Source organism: Petaurus breviceps, unplaced genomic scaffold (genome assembly GCF_028583685.1).
Source record: "Petaurus breviceps papuanus isolate PSGF00001 unplaced genomic scaffold, PetGlider_PUasm1.0 90842, whole genome shotgun sequence".
Classification (NCBI taxonomy): Eukaryota; Metazoa; Chordata; class Mammalia; order Diprotodontia; family Petauridae; genus Petaurus; species Petaurus breviceps.
In genome coordinates this window covers 12,781,911-12,807,196 of record NW_027187358.1, presented here as the reverse complement: position 1 = coordinate 12,807,196, position 25,286 = coordinate 12,781,911, and the positions used below count along the sequence as shown (strand labels likewise).

Genomic DNA, 25,286 nt, shown 5'->3' with positions numbered 1-25,286 from the left:
GAACATCTTTTTGAAGGAATAGAGAACAAGTTGACATTTGAGAGGGATGTTCGACAAAGGATCACAACTTTGCCATTTCACAACCAAATTAAAAATATAGAGAATAGAAGACTCTGCTTAGCTTGTTTTCTGTCAATTATGAAAAAGTATTTGATTCAATAGAAAAACTACTAACTTACAGGCTCCTTTTTCAAAAAGGTTTTTCCCATTTCTACATTAAAATCATTCACTATTCCTTGGAGGATATATAATAACAGAAACATCTGTGTGCAACAACTCTATGATCAAAAATATTAGGTGTTATGTATGGATATATACAGAAAGATGTATGATCACCAAATGTGTTCAACATTGTAACAGAGGAGATCTAGAGCAAAGTTGAAGTTGAATACAGATTCCCTATAGATGACAAGGTCTTTCAGAAGCTTATGTTCATGGATGAAATTGTTCTGCCTTCATCAAGCCCCAGAAAGCTGCAGCTCCTCCTAGAAAATATCTGCAATTACTCAAAGATTTTTGACTGATCATACACACAGAAAAAAAACAAATAGATGAAGAATATCTCTTGCCCAGAATACAACATGCATGTGGATAGACAACATACAGAGATTGTCCATCAGTATGTCTATCTGGGACAGGCAGTACAGATGGATAATGGGACAGGTCCAGAGTTGAATAAGAGAAGAGTGGACTGGATTGCTGTTGGTTCATTACAAAACTTCTTTAATAATACCCAACATTCCATGAAAGTGAAGACCCATCTTCTTTTTTTTTAATTTATTAATTTGTTTGTTTCCTTTTAGTTTACAGGATTCAATTCCACAATTCCTTGAATTTCACATTTTGTCCCCCTCCCTCCCCTCCTCTCCCATGGCGGCTTATAGTCAAGTATAGGATCTGTAAATACTTTCACATTATACATTGGTCAGGTTATAAGGACGGATTGTACCAGCTGGAATGAAAAATGCTAAAGAGGACATAGAACCAAATAAGAGAATGAAAAAGATCAGGTATTTTGCTTCCACCTGTATATAAAATTAGTTCTTTCTAGTTCTTTCTCTGGATGCACATTTTTCTCTCCCACATGCGTCTTTTGGGATTGACTTATATCACTGCATTGCTGAGAAGAGTCCAGTCTATCAAAGTTGGTCATCACACATATGTTGTGTCTGTAATTGTGTACAAATTTCTCCTGGTTCTACTCTTCTCACTCAGCATCAGTTCTTTTAATCCTCTCCAGGTAAATATGAAGACTCCTCATTTCTTATAGCACAATAGTATTCCATAACATGCATATACCACAACTTGTTCAGCCATTCCCCAATTGATGGGCACCCCCTTAATTTCCAATTCTTTGCCACCACAAAAAGAGCTGCTATAAACATTTTTGTACATATGGGTCTTTCTCCCACTTCTATGATCTCTTTGGGATATAACCCTAGGAGTGGTATTGCTGGATCAAAGGGTATGAAAGTATTTATAGCCCTTTGGGCATAATTCCAGATTGCTCTCCAGAAACACATTAACACAACACTTTCAGCTGTTCTGGTCTTGACAATGTCTCTCTGGTAGAGTAGAAAAGAAGAGGAAAAATGGAAGAGAATAAGAAAGAGAAAAACCAAGAAGATGGAGATATAAGTACTAAGGGAGAGGTATTTCTGACAAACTTTTTTTTAATTCCCCCTCTATATTTTACTTTGATTTGTCCCTGATTGAATCAGTGTTGGAATTCCCAATAGAGGCAGAAAGCACAACCCATCTCTTTCTACTTTCATATCCTATCCTGTGTGAGTCTTGTCCGTGTCTCCCACAAATCCTTCACAGGAGGATCTAGCCAAACTCCTCGAGGCCTTCTTCTAGGCCTTTCAATATTTTGAGGACAGAGTGGATAACACTTGAACTATTTTGTTGTCTCCTGCTCTTGCTATATGTCTAACCCACCTCTCTTTCTGGTCATTAATACTAACAATAACAGCAACAGCTAATATTTGCATAGGTCCTACTATGTGCCAGGCTCTATGACATGTATTATCTTACTTGATTCTCACAACAACCCTGGGAGGTAGGTGTAATTATTACCCCTTTCGTACAGATGAGGAAACTGGGGCAAAGACTGAGTGACTTGTCTAGGGTCACACAGCTAATAAGTGTCTGAGGTCAGATTTAAATGTGGGTCTTTCTGACTGTAAATCTGGTGCTCTATGAAATAGGCCACCTAGCTGCCTCTATGCTTATCCATGCTCTTGAGAATTTCATGTATTCCACTATTGGCATGTAAATCTGTATTATGTTTGTATCTACTTATACCCACAGGCTGCTCTTTGTGTCACTCCATTTTGAATTCTTCTGAGATTGTGATTTTAACCATATGGAATAACCAGGAGAATATTGGTGATAAGAAATGTTGGCTATTGTTGCTGCTGTTGTTTTACAAGCAAACAATATAAAATATTTCAAGATTTCCCAAAATCCTGCCCAATCCACTCTCTTCCTCCTCATCTGTTCTGGGCTAAGTTTATTGTTTATTTGCAGGGCGTGTCCCAGATATATGTACTGATGAGCTAACTCAACGGCTTAGCCACCCAATTGATCATCATAATCTGTACAATGAGTATTCATCATTCACTTAGTTTTTCCCATGTGGATTTCTAGGCCAACCATTTTTAAGGGTCCATGGATATCATTAAGACCTATAGTTTCTGGGTCTGGCTGCTATCAGAATGTTATTATCCACATACAGAAACATCATACAGAATACAGAAGACCCAGAATAGAATCACAAACTAGACAGCATGATATAAAGGGAAAATTTTTGTTTGATTCAATAAATTAAAAATAAATAAATGTGAAAAAAGAAAAACAATGGGCTAAAAGTCAAGAACCTATGATTTGTTTCCCTTAGTACTTGACCTTTACCATTGTTCCTCTTACCTCCTTCCCTCTTTCCTTTCTTCAAATATCCTCAGTTTCTTTTCTCTTCTCAAAAGGTTATGGTCTTGGGGCAGCCAGGTAGCATAGCGAGTAAGAGCACTGGCCCCAGTGTTGGGATGACCTGGGGATCAAATCCGGGCTCAGATACTTAGCACCACACCCAGAAATAACTGGCCATGTAACCTTAAGCAAGTTACTTAACCCCAATTGCTTAAAAAAAAAAAAAGGTTATGGTCTCTGTTACTGATAGTAGGTGTATGACTCTAACAGGAAATGTAGACAGGAAACCTAGAGTGGAGTTTGTCCTACTGCTGACTCGGAGGAGCTGCCACCCTATCTGAGGTTCAGTGGGCTTGCCAATTACAGGAACCACTCTTTCATCTCTTCACTCAGAGCTGCTATCACCCTTGCTTCCCTCCCTGACGATGGCATGCCTGTTGTACTTGAAGTGATTAATTGCCTGGTCTGGGCTTCTGTGCAGCCACAGGTAATTGCAACATAAAAACTAATGAAACAAGGAGAAAGTAATTAACAGAATATCAGTGTAAATATACATTGATCCAGTGAGTGGTGGATATGACAATCATTTTCTGTGGGGTTTTGGACATTTTCTCCTCTGAGCTGGTGATCAGGACAAAGACCAGGTTAACAAGGGGGTAAAAGTTGCTGCTTTTTTTTATGGTAATAAAGCAGCCTCTGTCCAAGGTGAGTAGAAAATATTGTCTAATGGAGGTTTGTTAAGGGATTTTGCTGTTGAACAATTTCCAGGTTTAAAAATAAAAAGGCCAAGACTTTTATCCTCTGCTCTTCCCTTCCCCCCTTTCTCTTCATTCTTTCTTTCTCAACCTTCTGTCTTTCTCTTCATTGTGCTGTTTTCCTTCTGTTCTCCTTTCCTCTCTTTCTCACTCCTGTTCTCTCTCACTGTCTCCTTCTTCACTCCTTCCTCCTTTGCCTGCTCTCTGGAGGTGAAAATTATCAGTAAAGTTGGTGCTCTGGTTAGCCCCTCTTACATTCTCCTCCCCCAGGTCTGTCTTCTATGTCCTCTGTGGTTTGAGTCAGGTAGGATAGAAGCTGTAATTAGCTTGTTTTACCTCCTTGGCACAAACAGGAGATAAATTATGGTTTCTGTACAAACTGAACACAATGTACTCCGTAAAGAAATGCTTGTGAATGAATGAATTAATTAATGAATGAGTCATGTCTTACTGAGGCCATTTTAGCAACAAAAAGTTTGCAGCTTTCTAAGCCATAAAATAGCTTCAAAGTTTATTTAAAAATGTGAAATGACGAAGATATATTTCCCTTTGCTTCAATGTTCATTTCTCTTTGACAGAAGAATTGAAAAAGCCAACAACCTGGTACTCATTGACCCTGAGGCCTTCTGGAATCTCCCAAGCCTCCGATACCTGTAAGACATTTTTACCTTATCCCCAACTCCCTCCCTATAACCAAGTTAGAACAGTCCAAATCTAACAAGGATAGTACCAGCCAACCTTGGTAATCCTGTATTCCACCCGGGTGGCCTACTTAGCAGTGGGTTTTATTTAAGCTCTATGGTTTAATGAGTAATTCCCTCTAATATGATTTCCTTTTACTTTCACTTGAAACAACAGTCATCATAATGAATGCCATTTGCATTAATGGGACTGTCACATGCGGCTCCACAGGGACTCTGCTATAATTTGGTGTTAATGAGATGCATCTTACAAGTCTTAGATAGATTCCAGTAGCTTTTACCATTCAACCTTGACCCCGGGAATTCTTTCTGCCTTATTCTGCAAATATATATGTGTATGTATATATATATATATATATGTGTGTGTGTGTGTGTGTATATGTATGTATACATACATAAATATGTACCCACATATACATATTTTAATGCACTCACCACACTTTATTTTCTTCAACAATAGCCTTGTATTTCAGGGAAGAGATGTATTAATGCATGTCCAACCCTGGCCCTGTTCCCATCAGCAAAGTCACTGTGTTTGCTCTCTCATCAAACTGCCATCATTAGGTAAGAGCAAACTGGGGCACATTTATTCAGCTCCCAAGCTTCTGTCATCCTGAGTTGTAGTGCCTAGATATGAACATAAACCCAGGGCTAATACCAACCTTAACTCTTGAAACTAGGCCTGAGGGCATAAGTCTTAAAACAGAATTCAATCATTCTTTCAACTAGTATTAAGGTATAAAGTACTATATACAGTGCATCCCTCTGTCATCAACTAGTAAAACAGGGGTAGCCAAGATAAGACCCTAATGTCTAGTAGGGAGATAAGAAAAGAAAAAAACATAAACTAGTTCCATCTTACCAATAGCATGGTAGACATCTGTACCTGGATTTCTACTATACATTTCAAACTCAATATATCAAAAAAATAAATTCATTATCTTCTCCCAAAAAACTTATATTCCTACTCTAAGCTTTAGTGTTTCATATGAAAAAACAATTATTCTTCCAACCAACTAGATTCACTAGAACAAGATAGCTTAGAATCATCACTGGATTATTTGCCCCATATATTGATGTTGTTATTTAGTCATTTTCAGTCATATACAACTCTTCATGGACCCTTTTAGAGTTTTCTTGGCAAAGATACTGGAGTGGTTGGTCATTTCCTTCTCCAGCTCATTTTACAGATGAGGAAACCAAGGTAAACAGGGTTATGACTTGCCTAGTGTAATACAGCTGTAAGTGTCTGAAGTCAGATCTGAACCCAGGTCTTCCTAACTCTAGCCCCAGAGTCCTAATCACCATGCCACCTAGCTTCCCATACATTAATGATAACTTCTTATTTTTCCTTCATTTTGACTGCCAATAGATTGGAAGTTCCTTGAGGAAAGGCACATTTTCATTTATATATATATATATATATATATATATATATATATATATATATATATCCCCTTTGCCTCATACAGTGGCTAAAACATAGTAGATGCTTGTTGATTACTGGTCTGATATAATGATTGATATTATTGACAAAATTAGAATGCAATCTGCTTGAGATAAGACTGCCATCTTTGTTTTTTATGTATATAGCCAGTGCTTAGCACAGTGCCTGGAATATAGTAAGTATTTAATAAATGTTTTACTTATCTATGATAAATAAGTGAATCTGAGAAGTGTGAAACTAAGTACATGAGGTGGGGGGGGGGAGGGAAGAGTGGAAAGCAGGTAGTTACCAATAGGGGAATCAAAGAAGAGAAAGGATCATAGAGAAAGTCATGTTTTAGAACACATATTTTAGCATTAGAAAACATCGTAGAGATCATTAAGTGCAAGCTCCTATTTATCTTCTTTGTTTTAAATGAGGAAAATGAGACCTAGAGAGGTGATGTGACTTATGCTGGGTCATCAGTAATTTGTAAAACCGCAACTTGAACTATTGCAAATCCACTGTTCTTTCCACCATCTATTTGATCACTAAATGCCGGTTGGGAATTCAGCAGATGTAAAGAAGTAATGGAATAAGAAAGCTGAATTAAAGAATAAATCTTAGTGGTATGAAGGATGAACTGAAAAGGTGACTAAAAACAGGAAGATCAGTGAGGTACCACCAGGAACCATGAGCAGGGGAGGGTGCCCTGGATGTCCCTTAGTCTCAAAGTAGTGTTTTATTTTTATATGAAATAGCTCAGCACCCATATGGTTAGTCCTTGTACAGTGTTTTCACTGGCACTATTTATTTGTTATTCCTATTTTTTTCAATTAACAAAAATCCATGTTCTTTCTGTCCCACCTTCCAACTTCCATTGAGAAAAACAAAAGAAAGCAAAACAAAATCTTTGTAACAAATATTCATACTCAATAAAACAAATTCCCATATTGGCTATGTTCAAAAAAGCTATATCTCCATATGTACCCCAATCTATCACTTCTCTAAGTAGCATGCTTCATCATAGTATAATCCAGGTTAGTCATTGCATTGTTAAGTATTCTTAAATCTTTTAAAAGTTGTGTATACAATGTTATTTTTACTTGTATAAATTATTCACCTGTGTTCCTATAAAATGAGCACATATTACTCTGTATCAGTTCATGCAAGTCTCTCCAGGTTTCTCTAAAACCATCCCCTTTCCTGTTTCTTATATCACAATAGTATCCCATTAAATTAATATATTACAATTTGTTGAGTCAGTCTCAAGGTGATGGGCACCCCATTAGTTTCCTGTTCCTTGCTACTACAAAAAGAGCTGCTATAAATATTTTTGGACATATGTCTCCTTTCCCTCTTCCTTTATCTCTTTGGGGTATAGGCCTAGTAGCGATATTTCTGGTTCAAAGCTACCACTACCATTTCCCAAAACTTTACTGAATTCCCTACCACTCAGAACTCATTTGGTGTTATGGTCCGTAGGTTTCCCTCTTTCCTGTTCCCTTTCTTCTCTTCTCAGGTATAAGTACACAGATATTTTAGATTTTTTTGAAAGAAGTTTTACTATGGTGAATTATGATGGAAACCTGCTAGAGTGGGGAATAGATAATAACAGATGAAAAAGGTAAAAGTTTCATGTGTTGCAAGGTTTTCATGTTTTAATCTTGGGCCTATTCTTAGATTATTTCCTGTCTAAGTTTTTATCTGGTCATCATCTTGATATTAGCTTAGATCCAATTATCTTGGTTGTGGATTACAGAAGTAAGCTGCTATATCTTAGCCCTCCAGAATCTGCTTCTCTAGACTTAAGTTCGGAGTTGAAGAGCCTAGATAAGTATATCTTTTGTTGTTGCTGAAATTTCCCAAACCGGGTGCAACAATGGCAGGTCTGACCCTAGATCACTAGCGTAGAGACCTCCCTCCCAGGGACAGATGCCAATGCTACATTGGATCATATAAAATTTCAACATGATTGACACATTATCATCCTCCCTACTATCCCACCACCTATGTCACCACAAATAATTAGTTAGGATCATTTCATAGAAACTGGTTAGGAGGCTATTATAGTAGTCCCAGTTAGAGGTAATGGAGGCTTTAACTAGATTGGTAGCAAAAGAAGTTGAAAAGTTGGAACAGTTTCCAGGAACATTAAGAAGAAAATTCAATTCAATTTAAATCAATAAAAATCCACTAATTACAATGTTTAGGGGTTATATTAGGTGTCAGAATAAGAAAATAGGTTCTTCACTCAAAGAGTTTCCATTCTACTGGAGGGTACAACACGGCCCACAAATAAGCAAATACAATATAACTTGTATTAGAGAATATTAATACTTAGCAGGATGAGGAACTGCCTTGTGTAGGTTATACCTCAACTGAACCTTGAAGGAAACTAGAAATTTTTAAAAGTCTCAGAAGTAAGAGAGGGTACATATAGAATAAACCATCTCTTGTATTCCTTAACTTCTCTTATATGATGCTATGGACATAGTGGGTGCTTAATAAATACCTAATATCTGGCACTTATACTCTGTGTAATACCATAAATAACCATTATTGATTGCATTAACTAGTTGATTGACTAACAAAGGAAAGTGTCTGAGAAGTTGCTAACATGGGTCTGCCACTGGTGTGATGGAGAAGAAAGTAAGGGGTTGATTACTAGGTACTTTTGAGCTCTGCAGGTGGCTAAGGAATTTTTTACTTGTCCAAGCTGTTGTGATCAGTGCCCAAATTCCATACCCTTACCAGGATACTGCACAAATAAATACGAAATGAATGTGTCTCTTTAAAAGATAACTGAAGGGAAACATGCTAAGCCTGGGGTTTAAGAGACCAGATTAAACCATCTTATAAATGCTAGAGCTGGATACACTGGGGCAACCTCAGTAGTTCCATTGTAGATTGGGACAATAGCCAAGTAGATGGTTCATGAAGAGATTACCTAGTGGCAGTGAAGGGAGGAAAGAAAAGGGAAGGAAGGGTATGAGACGAAAAGGGAAAGAAGCCTTTGCAAAATTGGTCTTGCAATAGAAAGAGTAGCTAAATTTAATCTATTAAATTATTAGGGAATACCCAGTGCTAACAACATTAAAAGAAGACTCACACCCTTTTCCTATCCTTGGGGTATTTGAGGAGGGACAAGGGACTGAGACATGGTTGGAGCTCTAAAGAAGTATTAAAATTGAGGAAAAAGAGCTCAGTGGTGATAAAGTAGTAAGTTTAGCTCCGGACAAGTTTAGCAGAATGGTGCAGTTGATGGCATTTCTTTGATGTTCTCTTCTTTCTGTGTCCTTCCCACTCCCCATTCTTATGATACCCTCCACCTTCATGTAGAATAATTATACAACAGTAATAATATTATTACAGGTACTCACTCCTTCCTTCTACTAAACTCAGACTATGATATTAATGTCCACGGTCATTACCTCTTCCAAGGATATTTCCATAAGTCCCATATCTGCGGAATGAAAGAACAGTAACCTATTAAAGGCATTTCAAGCATCAGTAAGCCCACAGAAGTAGTTGGGGAGGCAAAGCAGGGAGAACTTCCCTCAAACCTCTAAAATCACAAACTAACTATAGCTCCAGAAATGAGGTCATAAATATCTTCAGGCCCTGAAAACTCCCTCCCCACGCCTTGGCATTTCTCTAGGTTTCCTTATGGTCATACTGCCATTGGATGCCAGAGTCACCTACTACAATCCTTTGAAATATTTTTCCAGGTTGCAAAGTGCTGACGTTTAAATAGCATGTGTGAGCTCCGAAATTTGAGGAACAATTATGGAAATGATGGCCAATTAAACTTTAATCTGCTCTTGCTCTATCCCTGCAGAAGTCCTAAGTATCATTAGCCTCATATAATCAACAGCTAAGACTTCACAAGTCCAGTCCTTTGGGATGATGTATTACTTCCTTGGAGACAAAGAAAAATACAAAATAGACAAGGCAGAAGGGCAGTAGGATAGGAATGGGCTTTTGAAAGGCAGGATAAATGTTTATGATCCCAGTTCTATAACAGGAAATTACAGAACTTAAGGGCAAGGCAATATTTTACGTCAGTCTCCTAATTAGGGTACACTTCTTTACTTCAAAATGTTGTGCCAGAGTTCTCATCTCTGATTCCATTTCATGCTGATCATTTGATAGCTTAGAACTAAAGAAAAGCAGAAATCAGGGCTGTTCATCTATGCATTCCACAGATCACTGAGAAATCTGAAGTGCTTTTTCAAAACTCATGAATAAAGAAATGCGACAAACAGAAGGAACAAACATAAAAGGGTTCATCTGGGTGGGATTAAAAAAAAATATTGTGTTTACAGGTAACATTTCCTTCTTTACTGCTCTGCCTTCCTCCAACAGACCTTTTGTGCAGAAAAGATTATCTATTGATCTGTAAATAAGGTTCACACAATATTCTCTTGCTTTTGCATCCCATAGCTATAATTCGCAGCCAGCTGGATTTTGCTCTTCTCCACTCAATATATGGTAGCTGTACCTTAGTAACCTTTTTGCAGATACAACCTGAGTATCCCCACCCCCACCAACTTCCAGTCCAGAAGGCAGCTCTGAGACCTCCCCAGCTCCATGCATTTTTTGATAATGGCAATAATTCCATCTGCCTTGACTGATGGCTTGTGGGTGCTTGCTCTGTACGTGTGTGTCTGTGTGTGTGTTGGGGGGAGGGGGACACACTCTTCTTGTATGAAGAATCTAGTTAGAAATTTCCTCCTACCTCTCACCACTGCACTCTGCCTAAGGTCTGCTTCTTTTGGTCCAGGGAGCCTTTTCATAACCAAAAAAAAAAGGGGGGGGGAGATTTACTAAGAGGGGTTTCTACTCTCTTTCTGACATTTTCTATTAGGTAAGTTCCTGAAGTCATTTCACATTCTTCATTTTGTGCTCATAATTATTTGTTTGTTTTATGCCAGAGTCAGATATTTAAGCAGTGATTCATTTATTTATTCATTCACTCATTGTCAAGCAGTCAGTTAAGCATACTTAGGAGTAAACTGCCTGAAGACCTGGTTTTACCCCCAAACTAGTCAAGAAATTCATTTGAGCCAAAAGATTATATCAGTCTGATTGAACCTCATGGACAGGTTTTTCCATGTTTATTTTCAATTCCAGTTATATAGACAAATAGAATATTATAGCTAAGAAAAACCTTAGAAATCACTAGATGATCTAATTAGACTAGGGTGCCTAGACTCTAGTCTGTTGCCTTGTTTTACAGAAGAAAAAAATGGAGCCCCAGTAGGGGAAGTGACAGTTATACTCCCTCAAGCTCATAGAGGGGAAGGAAAAAAGAGAAAGGGTGAAGTAGAGAGCATGCTAGATTTGCAGTCCAAGGTGCTGGCTTAACATTCTGCCTCTCCCATTGACTACTTTGTGCAACTCAATTAAACCCTTTGCATCTAAGTTTCCTCAACAGTAAAATAAGAGGCTTGGACTTAGGTAATTTCCAAGTTTTCTCTCAGCTCATAATCTGTCATCCCTTGACTGGAAGGAAAAGACAAGATGAAAGTTTACATTTGAATAACTTTATATTTTTTCCAAACTCTTTTAACTACATCTGATGTTACAAAAAGTCCATGAAATAGGTGGGGGCAGTTGTTACTGTCTCCATGTTATAGGTGAGAAAATTGAGAAATGAATTTAAGTGATTTGACCCAGGTTATGTAGCATGAAACTCTACAAACAAGGGTCACTCAATCATTGTCATTAATAGAATGAGCTCCTATACTTGCAGTCCATCTTCTCTCCTCAAATGAAACATATTTCATACTGAATTTACCTCTCCCTGTCCCTCCCCACTAATGTACTATTGTCTTAACTTTTCCATTTCTTTTGATAGTGCCACTATTTTCCCAGTCACACAGACTGAAAGCATCTATGTCATTCCTGAATGATCCTTGCCTCCCCTCATAATCATTTAATTGATTGATTGATTGATAAATTTAGTCAATTATATCTCTATGGTATCACTCACATCTGTCCCCTGCTCATACCCTCTTTTTTGTTCAAAATAGTCTCTTTTAAAATTTTATTTATTTGTATATTTTAACATTCTTTTTTTACTTTTGAGTTCCAGATTCTCTCCCTCCCTTCTATCCCTGCCCCACCCACTGAGAAGGCAAGCAATATTATATTAATTATAATGTGAAATCATGCAAATCATTTCCATATTAGCCATACTGAAAAAAGGGCAAAAAGGAAATAGATAAAGGGGAAAAATGATATTTTAATTTGTACCCAAAGTTCATCAGTTCTCTTTCTGGAAGTGAATAACATTTTTGTTATGAGTTCTTTGAGTCCAGTTGTCTTATGTCATCGTTTGATCAGAGTAGCCAAATCTTTTCTTGTTGATCATCATTACGACATTGCTGTTATTGTGAAGAATGATCTTCTGGTCCTTCCTACTTCACTTTGAAGCACTTTATATGTGTCTTGCCATTTTTTTTTCTGAAACCACCCTCCTTCTCACTCTTACAGTACAATAGTATTCCATCACAATCATATACCACAACTTATTCAGCCAATCCCCAAATTTCTAATTCTTTCCCATCACAAAAAGAGCTGCTGTAAATATTTTGTACATGTGTGTCCATTTATTTTTTCTTTGATCTCTTTGGGGTACAGACCTAGTAGGGTAGTTTTATAGCCTTTGGAAGTAGTTGCAAATTGTTCTCCAGAATAGTTGGACCAATTCTCTACTCCATCAACAATTCATTAGTGTACCTATTTTCCCTCATCTCATCCAACATGTGTCATTTCTGATAGGTGTGAAGTAGTACCTCAGAGTTGTTTTAATTTACATTTCTCTAATCAACAGTAATTTAATCAATAGCAATTTTCATATGACTATAGAGAACTTTGATTTCTTCTTCTGAAAACTACCTGTTCATATCCTTTGACCATTTATCAATTGGAGCATGACTCTTATTCTTATAAATTTGATTCAGTTCTCTATACATTTGATGAATGAGGATTTTATCAGAGAAACTTGCTGTAAAAAACTTTTTTATATTAATTCATTGTCTCTGGTATCTATTAGCAAAATGTAATTTACCTGACTATCTCTTTCGGTTAGATCTATTTTTGCTTTTGCTTGTCTGAGATCATGATTACTATCCCTGCCCTCTTCATTTCAGCTGAAGCATAACAGACTCTGCTTCAGTCCTTCCTTTCAACTCTGTGTGTCTTTCTGCCCCAAGTGTATCTCTTGTATGTGACATATTATTGGATTATGCTTTCTAATTCATTCTGCTATCTGTTTCTGTTTTATGGGTGAGGTCATAACATTCACATTCAGCTGTGATCTTTTCACCAAGAATAATTGAAAGTCCTCTATTTCATTAAATATCTATTTTTCCCTACAAGGACTATACTCAGTTTTACTAGGTAGGTTATTCTTGGTTGTAATCCTAGCTCCTTTGCCCTCTAGAATATCATATTCCAAGCCTTCCAATAATTTAATGAGGAAGTTGCTAAATCTTGTTTGATATTGAACATGTTTCCATGACATTTAAGTTGTTTCTTTCAGGCTGCTTATGCTATTTTCTCCTTGAAATGGGAGCTCTGGAATTTGACTACAATATTTCTGAAAGTTTTCATTTTGGAATCTCTTTCATGGGTGATTGGTGGATTCTTTCCATTTCTATTTTACTCTTTGTATCTAAGATATAAGGACAGTTTTCCTTAATAATTTCTTGAAATGTGATATCTAGGTCCTTTTTTTTTACTCTAGTTTTCAGGTAATCCAATAATCCTTATATTATGTCTCTTCAATCTACTTTCTAGGTCAGTTGTTTTTCATATAACATATTTCCCATTTTCTTCTATTTTCTCATTCTTTTGGTTTTGTTTTATTGTTGAAGTCTGACATAATCATTACCATCCACTTGCCTAACTCTAATTATTAAGAAATTGTTTTCTTCAGTGAACTTTTGTACTGTTTTTTTCTTTTGGCCAATTTTGCTTTTAAAGAAGTTTTTTTAGTTTTTTGTTTGTTTGTTTTTATTCAGGGAATTTTTGTGCCTCTTTTACCATAGGCCAATTCTGTTTTTTAAGGTGATGTTATCTTCGATAATTTTTGTGATTCTGACACCATAGTAGTTTTTTTTATGGTCAAGTACTTTAGCTGTTGTTTGCATATTTCTTTACTTTGAACTTTATGTTAAAGTTGAGCTCTGATCACCTGGGGGTGGTGAGACACTGTGCCAGGCTTCAAGCTTTTTTATGTTGTTGTTTTCAGAGCTAGTTCTGGGAGTCTGCAAGTTTTGAGTGCTTCCAAAGTGATATTATCCATGGACGGGTGTGATCACTGTTCTCCTGGTCTGCGCTCTGGTCTTTACCTAGGAAGATCTCCTGTTTTCCCTTCACTCACAAGAGGTAGTACTCCTCTTAAACTTGGAACCATGACCAGGGCCTCTGCTCTCTTTGATCATAAGCACTCCTCTCCATCCTGGAATTGCAACCCAGAACTACTTATGGGCAATAGAGTTGACTATTAGATTAGGGCCAGCTGCATCCAATGCCAGCAAAGGTCCCCCTGTAATCTCTTTCTAAACAGTTGTTTTGTTCTCTGGGCTGAACTCCCCAAGTTGCTATTGCTGCTGCTGCTATTGGGCTACCTCCAAGGCCCACTAATAGTACTCTTGCCAGACTCTGGGCCTGTGCCCACCCAGGTTCTATATACCTCTCCTGTGAACTTACAAGTTGTCTTAGGCTGGAATAATGTCTCCCTCTGACCTTTTGTTGACTGTGCTGCTCCAAAAATTTTGAGAAATTTTTTATAGTTTTTTTGTAGGGGAATATTGGAAGAGTTTATCTTAGTCCTGGCCTATACTATGCCATCTTTGCTCTGATCATATACTACAATTAATCATCACTCATACTCTCAATATATTAATTAAAATGCTCCTCACCTCTTTTCTGGACTATTTCAACTGCTTCCTATCTAGCCTGCCTGCCTCCAGTCATGACTAAAAAGGCACAGAGTCAGGAAATAGAGCATTATGTGCAAGGAACCCCAAGAAGGCATGTGTCTCTGGTCCATAGAGTATGTATGAGTTTCAAATGTAAGATGACTGGAAAGATAAGAAGGGACATATTGTGAAGAGGTTTAGGAAACATTCACAGTCAAGTTCTTTGGGTAATGGGAGAACCAAAGAGTGAAACTAGGGGTCTCTAAAAGTATCCATCCTAGCAAGCGTTCATTTAGGAAGATTAAGACAGAGAAGCGCATTATGGAAACATTGGCCACTACCCATTTTCATCTTATCATTTGGATGCCAATCAAACAAAAATTACTAAATTCATATCAAAATTGAACCAGGCACTGAGATATACAGAAAAAAAATATTTTAAAAGATAACAAATTATGTGGTCTCAACTCTTAGCAGTATAGAATTCTGAAGAGGAAGAGATCACTAAGATTAAATTTCATGGCGGAAAAAATACTGCATTGTACTTTGAAGAATGGGATAGGAGTAGAAGAGAAAAACAAAAGGCATTCCATATAAATAAAGTAAATGAGTAAAGACCCAGAGGCCAGAAAGAAAATGGCTAATATAGGACTGTGAAGATATCAATTTACCTAGAATAGAGAGAATGTGTTGGAGAGTGGAGGGACAATAAGGATGAGAAAACAGGGAAAAGCTATGCTATGAATGTTCTTGAAAATACAACTGTAATACCCAAGACATTTAAGGAACTTGTTCAAATATTAAAATGACAGTCATTCCCCAATACAGAAATGGTAAAAAAAAAAATACAAAAAGGTACTTTTCAAAGGAAAAAGTCCAAACAATTATCAACTATTTAAGAAATAATAGAAGCCTGCAAATTAAAATACCTCTGAGGTTTCACCTCAGACCCATCCAGGGATATATGCTGGTGTTTAACAGGCTGAAAAAAAAGTATGCACAGCACACTTATAAGTTTAATCAGAATTATTAACATTTTTTCCATCACTTACTTTAGTCTAGACAATCAACAAAACAATCAATCAAGTGCTGATTTGTAGCATGCGCTGACTTTCAAAATGTAAACACTCACACTGAAAATTTAACAATTGACTCAAGAGAGCAAGTATGAGCCAGCTCCAGCATACCACTGGATCTATCAAATTGGCAAAGATGACAAAAAAGAAAAATGACTATTGTTAGATGGACTTCAGAATGACAGGAACACTGGTACACTGTTGAGGAGGCTGTCGATTAATTCAGCCATTTTGAAAAGCAAGCTTTATGTTATTATTACTGTAAGGAATTCCCATTATAGAAACTTTCTTCACTGATACATATGAACAATTTATAACATATTATTGCCCAGGGCACTGAGTAGTTCAATGATTTACCCAAGATCACCTAACCAATAGGTATCTGTAACAATATATAAATTTAGGTCTTTCTAACTCCCAGGCTACCCCTCTATCTATACATCACTCTATTAGACTCTACTACAACTGACCCATATGAACTTGAGCAAGTCTTTTACCCTCCTTATGACTCAGTTCCTTCCCCAGTAAAATAAGAAAATTAGACTAAATAATCTCTAAATCTAATTTGGGAGGGCTGTGCAAGAACACTAGCCTCACTTTCTCCTCTGGAGCCATCTGGGTCCAGTGGCAAGATAAAGATCAGGATGACTGGAGATGGCCTCCAGGGTAGTGGCAATGAGAATGGAAAAGGAAAAGTTGTAAGATACATTTAAAAGAAAATAATCTGTAAGCTCCTTTAGGATAAGGACTGTGGGATCTTATTTTTGTCTTTATAAGGTCAATGTCTAGCATGGGGCCATGCAAATGGTTTTTGAATTGGACTTACTGAACAAAAGAATCAGCCAGAGCATTACTCATTTCTTGGTAAGAGCTATTTTTTGTCCTTCATTTTTTAAGAGAACCAGTGACATCATGGGGTGATATCTTGACTGGTGTATGAATTGGATTTAAGTGAAGCAGAGTTGCAAAAAGTTGTCAGCCTTAGTCTCTCTTCCATAGTAGCAAGACAAAAGTCAAGATGACTAGCAATGGTATGGGATGTGGTGGATAACCTTGGCATCTAAGCACTCCACAGGTTCTCCTTCAGCTACTTTCATGGCCTTTGGAACAAATTGTTCTCATCTGCCTATTCCACTGAGGAAGTCTTCATATGCTTGGGATAGATACCCCCACTAACTTACCATGGGTCTGAGGCTCACCAATTACCCTCAACCTGATATAGCCCATCTGCCAACATGGTTTACTGGGGTATGGCTACTACATATACTGTACCTTCTTGGAGCCACAAGTAAGATTTGAGGGCTAGGTAGTCAGGAGAATGGTGTGGTTTTACCTACTTTGTTTCCAGTGGTCTCCAAATTGCCAGTAAACCTGTTTGCTTTAGCATATTCAACCTTGAGTCATCCTGTGGATGACTTTTGTTAGGAGTTGATTTTCAGCCAAGACTTACCTTGCACAGGAGCAAAGCAACAAAGGAAACTCACAATTCAGATGGTTATTAGGGAGAAAATATTAAACATATCTCTGGCTCTCAATGTTGCAAGTTTCTGAGAATGTTGCCATGAGAACAGGAATATTTGGGCACAATAAAGATTATCTAATAGCTTATTTTATGAATGATACATGCAGCTTATTCAACTCTTTATCTGATATTGTCCACATGGAAATAAAAATTGCTTTGTCTTTTCTCTGGAGGTATGAGACCTGAAAATCTGAGGTTCAACTTTAGACCATTGGTGAATATTATTTATTGGACATTTCTGCCTGGATATCCCACTGGCACCTCACACTCAACATTTCCAGAATTGAATTTATTATTATTTCCCCTAAACCAGTTTCTTTTTCAGACTTCAGTATTTCTATTTGTGGAACCACCATGAAATGCATACTGTTGCCCAAATTTGAAAGATCAAAGTTCTCTGACTCTTTCTCCTTCCTAATCTTCCCATTATTAGGTCTTACTGTTTTCTACCTACACAATAAAAATCTATTGAAATATTCCCTCTTCTCTACTCTCACTGCCAGCAACAAGGGCCTTCTTACTACCACTACTCTAATAGTCGTAACAACTCTTACTGCATTCCTTTTCTCCACTTCTAGAGCTAGAATGTTCTTCCCCATATAAAGACCTGGTTGTGCCACTCTTCAGAAATCTTTGATGATCTTCCATGGCTTACCAAGTAAAATTCAAACTCTTTTGGCTGACTTTCAATGCCCTAGATTGGCAATATCATACAAGTCCACTTTTCTATGTTTATTGCTTATTACTCTCTTCTGCATACTTCGTAGTATTGTCAAACAGAATTACTCTCTGTACCTCAAAACTCACCCTCCCCTTTAATGACTTCATGCTGCTCTCTATGCCTGGAATAGCCTCTACCCCCTTTTCTTTTTTAACTTCTGCCTATCATTTAAAGCCTAACTGAAATGTCAACTCCATTCTGACCACATTGAGCTCCAAAGTGGGTAACAAACCTTCATCTAACCTTAACTTTTCCTGATATTTTGTAGCTTTTTGATGCTATCAAGTACCTGATCCCTTGGATTCTATGACATTGCTATCTCCTGGTTTTCCTCCTCCTTATCTGGCCAGTCTTCTTATCTCTTTTGTTTCATCAGGTGTCTCCCACTCTTAAGTGTGAGTGTGCCTGACCCTCAATCCTGGGTTCTCTTCTCTATCTACACTTTCTCGTTCAATGATCTTATCAAAACCCATGAGTTTAATTTTCATCTCTACACAAATGACTCACAAATTTACATATCCAGTCCTAACCCCTCTTTTGAATTCCACTGCTGCATAACTAATTTATCAAGTGGAAATCTATAACAAGTGTCTGATTGGTAACCCAAATTCAATATATCAGAAATTGAATTTATCTCCTCCTATAAACTCATCTAAGCTTCCATTGAAAGCACACCATCTTTTTAGCAAACTAGTTTTAGACTCAGCCTCTGTTTTTTCTTATTCCTTCTTTCTCTGCCTCATCTGAATCCAATTAGTTTCAAAGTATTATCAAGTCTTGAATTCTTGGATTCATCCCCTTTCTCTACTCACACAGCTACTACTATAATTCATGTCATCATCATCATTTGCCTGAATTTTCATAATAGTTTCCTAGTTGGTTACCCTCCTTCCTGAACCTTTCAGTTACACCCTATATTGGCCTAGCATTTAAGGTTTTCTACTATCTGGACCCCACTCAACTTTCTATCCTTCTCTCACATTATTACCCTTCATGACTTCCCAATTTCAGAAAAACTAGATAATTATTTCTGGAGACATTCCATTGTTCATCTCTAGGTATTTGCAATGGGCTATGATTGATGCCTTTGCCTAGAATCTACTCTTTCCTCTCAGAATCTTTATCATTTTTATGGGTTGCCTCAAGTGCCACTTCCTCAGTGAAGTCTTCCCTGATTTCATAAATTGTTAATGTTCTTTTTCTCTTGATCTATCCTTTATTTCTCTGGGTATATGATGTGTCTTCCTCATAAAATGTTAGAGGACAGTGACTGTTTTCCTTCTTTCTTAGTATACTCAGTGACTAGGATAGTGCCTTAAGTCAAGTCAATATGCATTTTTAAAAGCATCTACTATGTGCCCGACACCATACTTTGTGTTGGTAAAAAAAAAGAAAGAAGGAAAAAATAATCCTTGCTCTCAAGGAATTAACAGTCTAATGAGGTAGACAACACACAGACACTGTACAAACGATATATACAGAATAAATTGGGGATAATCTCAGAGAGAAGGCATTAAGACTAAAGAAGACTGGGAAAGACTTCTTGAGGAAAGTTAGGCTTTAGCTAAGATTTAAAGGAATATAAGAAAGTCAAAAGGTAGAGATTAAGAAGGAGAGGGTTCTAGGGATAGGGGACAACCAGTGATAATGTTCAAAATTGTGAGATCAAGTGTCTTATTTAATGAACAGCAAGGATACCAGTGTGATTGGATCATAGGGTATGTGGCAAGGAATGAGGTGTAAGAAAACTGGAAAGGCAAGAGAGCTATGTTATGAAGAACATTAAAAGACAAAGAGAATGTTTTTTATTTAATCCTGGGGGTAATAAGGATCCACTAGAGTTTATTGAATAAGGGAAAGAGATGGTTAAATTTGTGCCTCCAGAAGGTTATTTCTATAGGTGAGTGGAGGATGGAATGGAATTGGGAGACACCCAAGGCAGGGAGAACACCCAGCAGACTACTGCAGTAGTCTAGCTATGAAGTAATGATGTGGTGGTGTTACTGTTAGAGGAGAGAAAAGAGGTTGTGAGAGATATGATAAAGGCAAAATTGGCAGGAGTAATGATAAATATTTATTGAACAATCAAATTATTATGTGATATACATAATAGTTTTTTTTTTTACTTTATCTTTCTACTTGACTGTCAGTCCAGTGAGGACAAAGACCCAGTCTTTTATTATCTTTCTGTTCTCCCCAGTTTCAGGATCCTGATATAAATGACAGGATGAAATCCAAGATTATGGGAAGTAGAAGTACAAAAATCCTGCACTTTAAAAAAAAAGGATATGATGGCTTTAGGTTTTCTTGAGAACAAGCCCATTCCTCATTTCTGCATTATCTTCTCTCTTTTAAGAAATGTTTCCTTCCCAAAGTATCTAGTACCTTTGTGCTGACCCAAGTCCAATGCTATAAGGGAGAAAAAGGGCCTGTCAAACTAATTCATATTGAGCTGTTAGGAACCAAAAGTATGAAATGAACGTTTCTCGTGCCTTTTGCATGCTAAAAGAGGATCCTAGAAAGGAAAGACAGCATCTAAGTAACCCAATGAAATGAGCTAAGAATGACAGAATTCAACGTCCTGTGTTAACTGGAGAACAGTACTGAGCTAGAACTTTTTTCAGTGCCCTTCACACATAAACCAGTGTACCATGCTGGCAACTCCCTGTTCTTCATCCACATAAGGTTGATTCAGGCTGCTCATGAGGAAAAACAAAGAAGACTGCTCAAAGTGATGATGATAGATGCCACAGAGAAGGAAGAACTACTCAGAAGTAATTTTGCATGTTTTTTCTTCCAAGGAAAATCATATTTGGATTGGAAAGAAGAAAATAAAAATTTTAAAAAGGCAAAACACAAAAAAAGTAGGAAAATATCAAGATATCACCTAGCCAGTCTTGATGAGTTCATGTCATCAGGCCCAGAACTACCTTCAAAAGTACTGAGAGAAGGGGCGGCCAGGTGGCTCAGTGAGTAAGAGCACTGGCTCCACTGTCGGGATGACCTGGATCAAATCCGGGCTCCGACACTTAGCACCCACCCAGAAATAACTGGCCGTGTAACCTTGAGCAAGTTACTTAACCCCGATTGCTCATAAAAAAAAAAGTACTGAGAGAATTGATGGATCCAATTGTTGAGCCACTGTCAGTGTTCTTTGAAAGAGGGGGAGTGACACATCAAGACTAGAAGAGGATCAGTGTCCTAATTTTTTAAGAGACAGAGCAGAGTCCATAAACTAAAAACCAGTAACCTTTACATTTATTCTTGGCAAAATAAAGAAATGGGTAGTAAACATCTGGAAAAGTAAACAGTGATCACAAAGAGCCCCATAACTTCAACAAGAACAGCTATTGTACCTTCATTTCTTAAAGTGTTCCTTGATTCGTAATTGATCAAGAGAACACTATAGATATAGTTCACCTAGATTTTTGTGAAGCACTTGATAAATAGTACAAGGGCAGAGTTCGCAATCACCCCACTCCACTTATCCCTGATATATTTATCAGGTGAGACACTGGTAGTAGGTGATCCAAAGAGGTTGAGTTCCTAAAGACAAATAGATAAAAGCAGAAAACAGCTCAGCAAATATGGTAGCAGAGATCACATAGCACTTAAGCAGGAAGCTGCATGGTCCTATCACCATGGGACATTGGCATGACATTGGCACTTAAGCAGTGGTGAGAATGTCAGTTGTCCCAAGCATGAATAGAAGGCAGAAAAATTGGATTTTTGATCTTACCAGGCCTTTCAGAATTGCAAAGAAAGAAAAAAAGGAGCAAGAAAGGGGAAAAGGAAAGGAAAAAGGAAACAAAAAGAAACAGTGAAAGGACTAATGCCTTTCCTCAAAAAGTTTACCTTCTCCTGAGATGAGGCAGCATGTATGTGGATAATTACATACAAAGTCATGTTTAGTCAGAATAGGGGTAAGTCTAACAATGGGAAGGATTAGGAAAGTCATAGTGTAGGAGATAACACCTGAGCAGAGCCTTGAAGGGAAAGATGACATGTCAAAAGATGTGAAGGTTAGGAGGAAGAGGATTCCAAGAATGGGAGACAGTTAATGTAGCATGGAGGTGGAAGATTGAATATCATGTAGAAGGTTTAGTAAGTTGGTCAGTGTAGCTAGAAGATTTTAGGAGAGGGGATAATATAAAAAGTGTCTGGAAAAATATGCCATATATGAGGGCTTTAAATGCTAAAGAAAGTATTCTACTCCTCTACAGGGCCTAGGGGAGCCACCACAGGTTCTTGAGCAAGTGAGTAACATGATCACACCCGGTGCTATAGGAAGACTGATTTATCAAAGGAGTACAGGCTGGACTGTAGCAGGGAACAAGTTTGGAAACATTCTTTCCCTACCAAAATGTAATAACAGAGATGCCTAGATCACAGTGGCTACTGTGTCATCTGATTGGATTTTGCCTTCCTCTGTTCTATCTCACTTTACAATCTTAAGAAGGCATTAATGGTTAACAGACTAGCCAAAAGAAAGTGAAAGAGAGGGAAGCAGGACAAATGAGGACAGAAATAACTAAGAACTTAAGATTCAAAGTTGAAAGGGCCTTTGAGCTCATCAGATAGTTTTGATGCGCTCTTATTATAAGCAAGACCCTGAAAGTTTAAGTCAATAACTCAAAGTCAATCAGATAGTGAATGGTGAGGCCAGGATTCCAGTCCATAATGCATTCAAAACATGCTGTTGACTCTCTTAAAATGCAGACTTGGTAAAATTAAGTGATACATCCAGCGCCACACTGACTGCAGTCCTTTCACTGCTAATAAATGGCAAATTATATTCTTCAACATGAAAAAGGATGACATTTTCTGCCCAGAGAATTCCTGTCCTTTCTTCAATAGCCCAACTGAGGCATAAAAAGCCTTAAAGATCTAATTCAGCTCCTTCATTTTTCATATGTGGAAACTGAGACCCAGGAAAACCAAATATTAGCTCAAGATCATATATGTAGTATATGAACCAATGCAACATTAACACTGTTGAATTTCCTATCACCTTATAATATTACCAATTATGCTCAGGCAAACCTCAGCCTTGGATCATTCCTACCATTTGCTGTCTTTGCTTTTACACACATGATGCTGAATGGAGACAGAGAAAATCACTCAATTGTTCTGACAGTGTCTACTACAAATTTGTAGATTTAGCTGGCCCCTCACTACTGCTTGGCAATCCTACTATACCTGCCTAATCACCTCACTATTTCATTCTCCACAGTGGCTCTTCATGCACATACTGAGTTCTAAATTATATTCTCTTACATTTGTTCCCAGATTATAAACTCTATACTGGCAAGAATTTTTATCTTAATCACCTTTTTACCCATCATACCTTTCATTTATTAGGTTTTGATTTGAATTAAAAGTCAATGGAGGGTTATATGCATATATGGATGGATTAATTAATATATCTAAATTATTTCTTCTATAAATTATTGTACCTCTAGGTTATAAGGTTTAGAGCAGAATAGATACTATTGTTAGATAAATACTTTAGATACATTTCAGAATATAAATATTAAAAAAAGACAAACTTTCCCTGGCAAGAAAATGTTCATCTTCAGCAGACATCATAAAAGTGCCTTCCCTCTGGTTTAATCATGTGGTCATCAGCTAAACACACCACAAATAATGTCTAGAGTAAGGGACATGAGCTCTTCCAGTAGTCTCATGTAGTATCAGGAATACCTAAGTAGTGGCAAAATTCATTCTGGGCAAGATTATAGATATGGTGCTGTTCCAGGACCATGTGGGGAGAGTCTAACCTTATACAAGATGAGAAATGTGGTGAAAAGATCACAGGCCTGGCACAGAAACGTGATATGAAGAGATAGGGGTTTAATAAGCTGCAATGTTCTTTCTCTCTCAAAAGCAGAGCAGCTAATAACTTCTTGATCTTCCTTAATGGTAATTTTATCCTTCAAAAGAAGGAGAAACCACCAAAGGAGAATTCTCTTTTAGATCTGATTCTCACTGACAGAAAGATTGCTGATGTAGAAATAATGGAAAACTTTCAGAGAAGTAACCCCCCCTTCCAAGAGTTCCCAAAAGAACAAGAGAGAAACGCTAAGCATAGTCTGAAATGTACCCTATATTTTAGGAGAGCATATTAAGTTCAGAGGAAGAATATATAAAATCTCAAATTCTTCATAAGTCAGCTTATGAGGACTGGGAAACTCTCAATAATGAAATTCTAAAGATGCAAAGAGAGACAATTCTTAAAAGAGGGAAAAATGGAAGTTGTCTAAAAAGACCAATGTAGTTGCTCAGGGGCCCCATCAATCAACACAGACATTTTTTAAAAACATGTGCAGTAGATGGAAGCAAAGAAAAGGAACAAAGGATGAATAAAAATGTGTATGAGAATGATGTCAGGATGCAAATGTAACAGGGGATGAGGAAAAATTGGGACACAAATTCACTGTTGGTGGAACTGTGGAATTGATCCAGCCATTTTAGAGAGCAAGTCTTTTGACCAGCAATACCACTACGAAGCCTATTTCTAAAGATGATTAGGGAAAGAGAAAAAAAACCTACATGTTCTGAAATATTTATAGTAGCTCTCCTTGTGGAAGCAAAGAACTGGAAATTGGGAGGACACCCATCAAATGGAGAATGGCTGAGAGCTAAAACTCAAAATGAACTGGAGATGATGAGGAAAGCAAAATCATCAAAAATGGTGGAGGTAGCTATACGGGGTATCCAAAAAGTCTTACTGAAGTTTCAAGGAATTAAAATTTAAAGATTTTGGGACATCCTGAATTAGGGGGAAAGAGGGATTAAATAAAGGGTAGGGCAGCTCTTCTGGGTAGATAGAATGATGATTGTTGACAACAGAGCAGACTTTAATTATTACTTTGTTAATGTATTCTTTGCCATGAATTACATATGGAGTTGATGCCAAAGATAATAATAGAGAGATCAAAAGAGTTCTCAAATGCAGGGGCGGCCAGGTGGCTCAGCGAGTAAGAGCACTGGCTCCAGTGTCGGGATGACCTGGATCAAATCTGGGCTCAGATACTCAGCACCACACCCAGAAATAATAACTGGCCGTGTAACCTTGAGCAAGTTACTTAACCCCAATTGCTTTAAAAATAAATAGATAGATAGATAGATAGATAGATAGATAGATAGATAGATAGATAGATAGATAGATGATAGATAGATAGATAGATAGATAGATAGATAGATAGATAGATAGAT

General features: G+C 37.4%; 1 protein-coding gene across 1 annotated transcript in view; it reads left to right on the top strand.

Annotated features, from left to right (window-relative positions):
• Positions 1–25,286, top strand: part of FSHR (follicle stimulating hormone receptor) — a 260,865-nt gene that overhangs the window by 167,108 nt on the left and 68,471 nt on the right. The window contains exon 4 of the mRNA XM_069071797.1: positions 4,265–4,339. Coding sequence (XP_068927898.1) covers positions 4,265–4,339 — 75 coding nt within the window. The remainder of the gene's footprint in view (positions 1–4,264; positions 4,340–25,286) is intronic.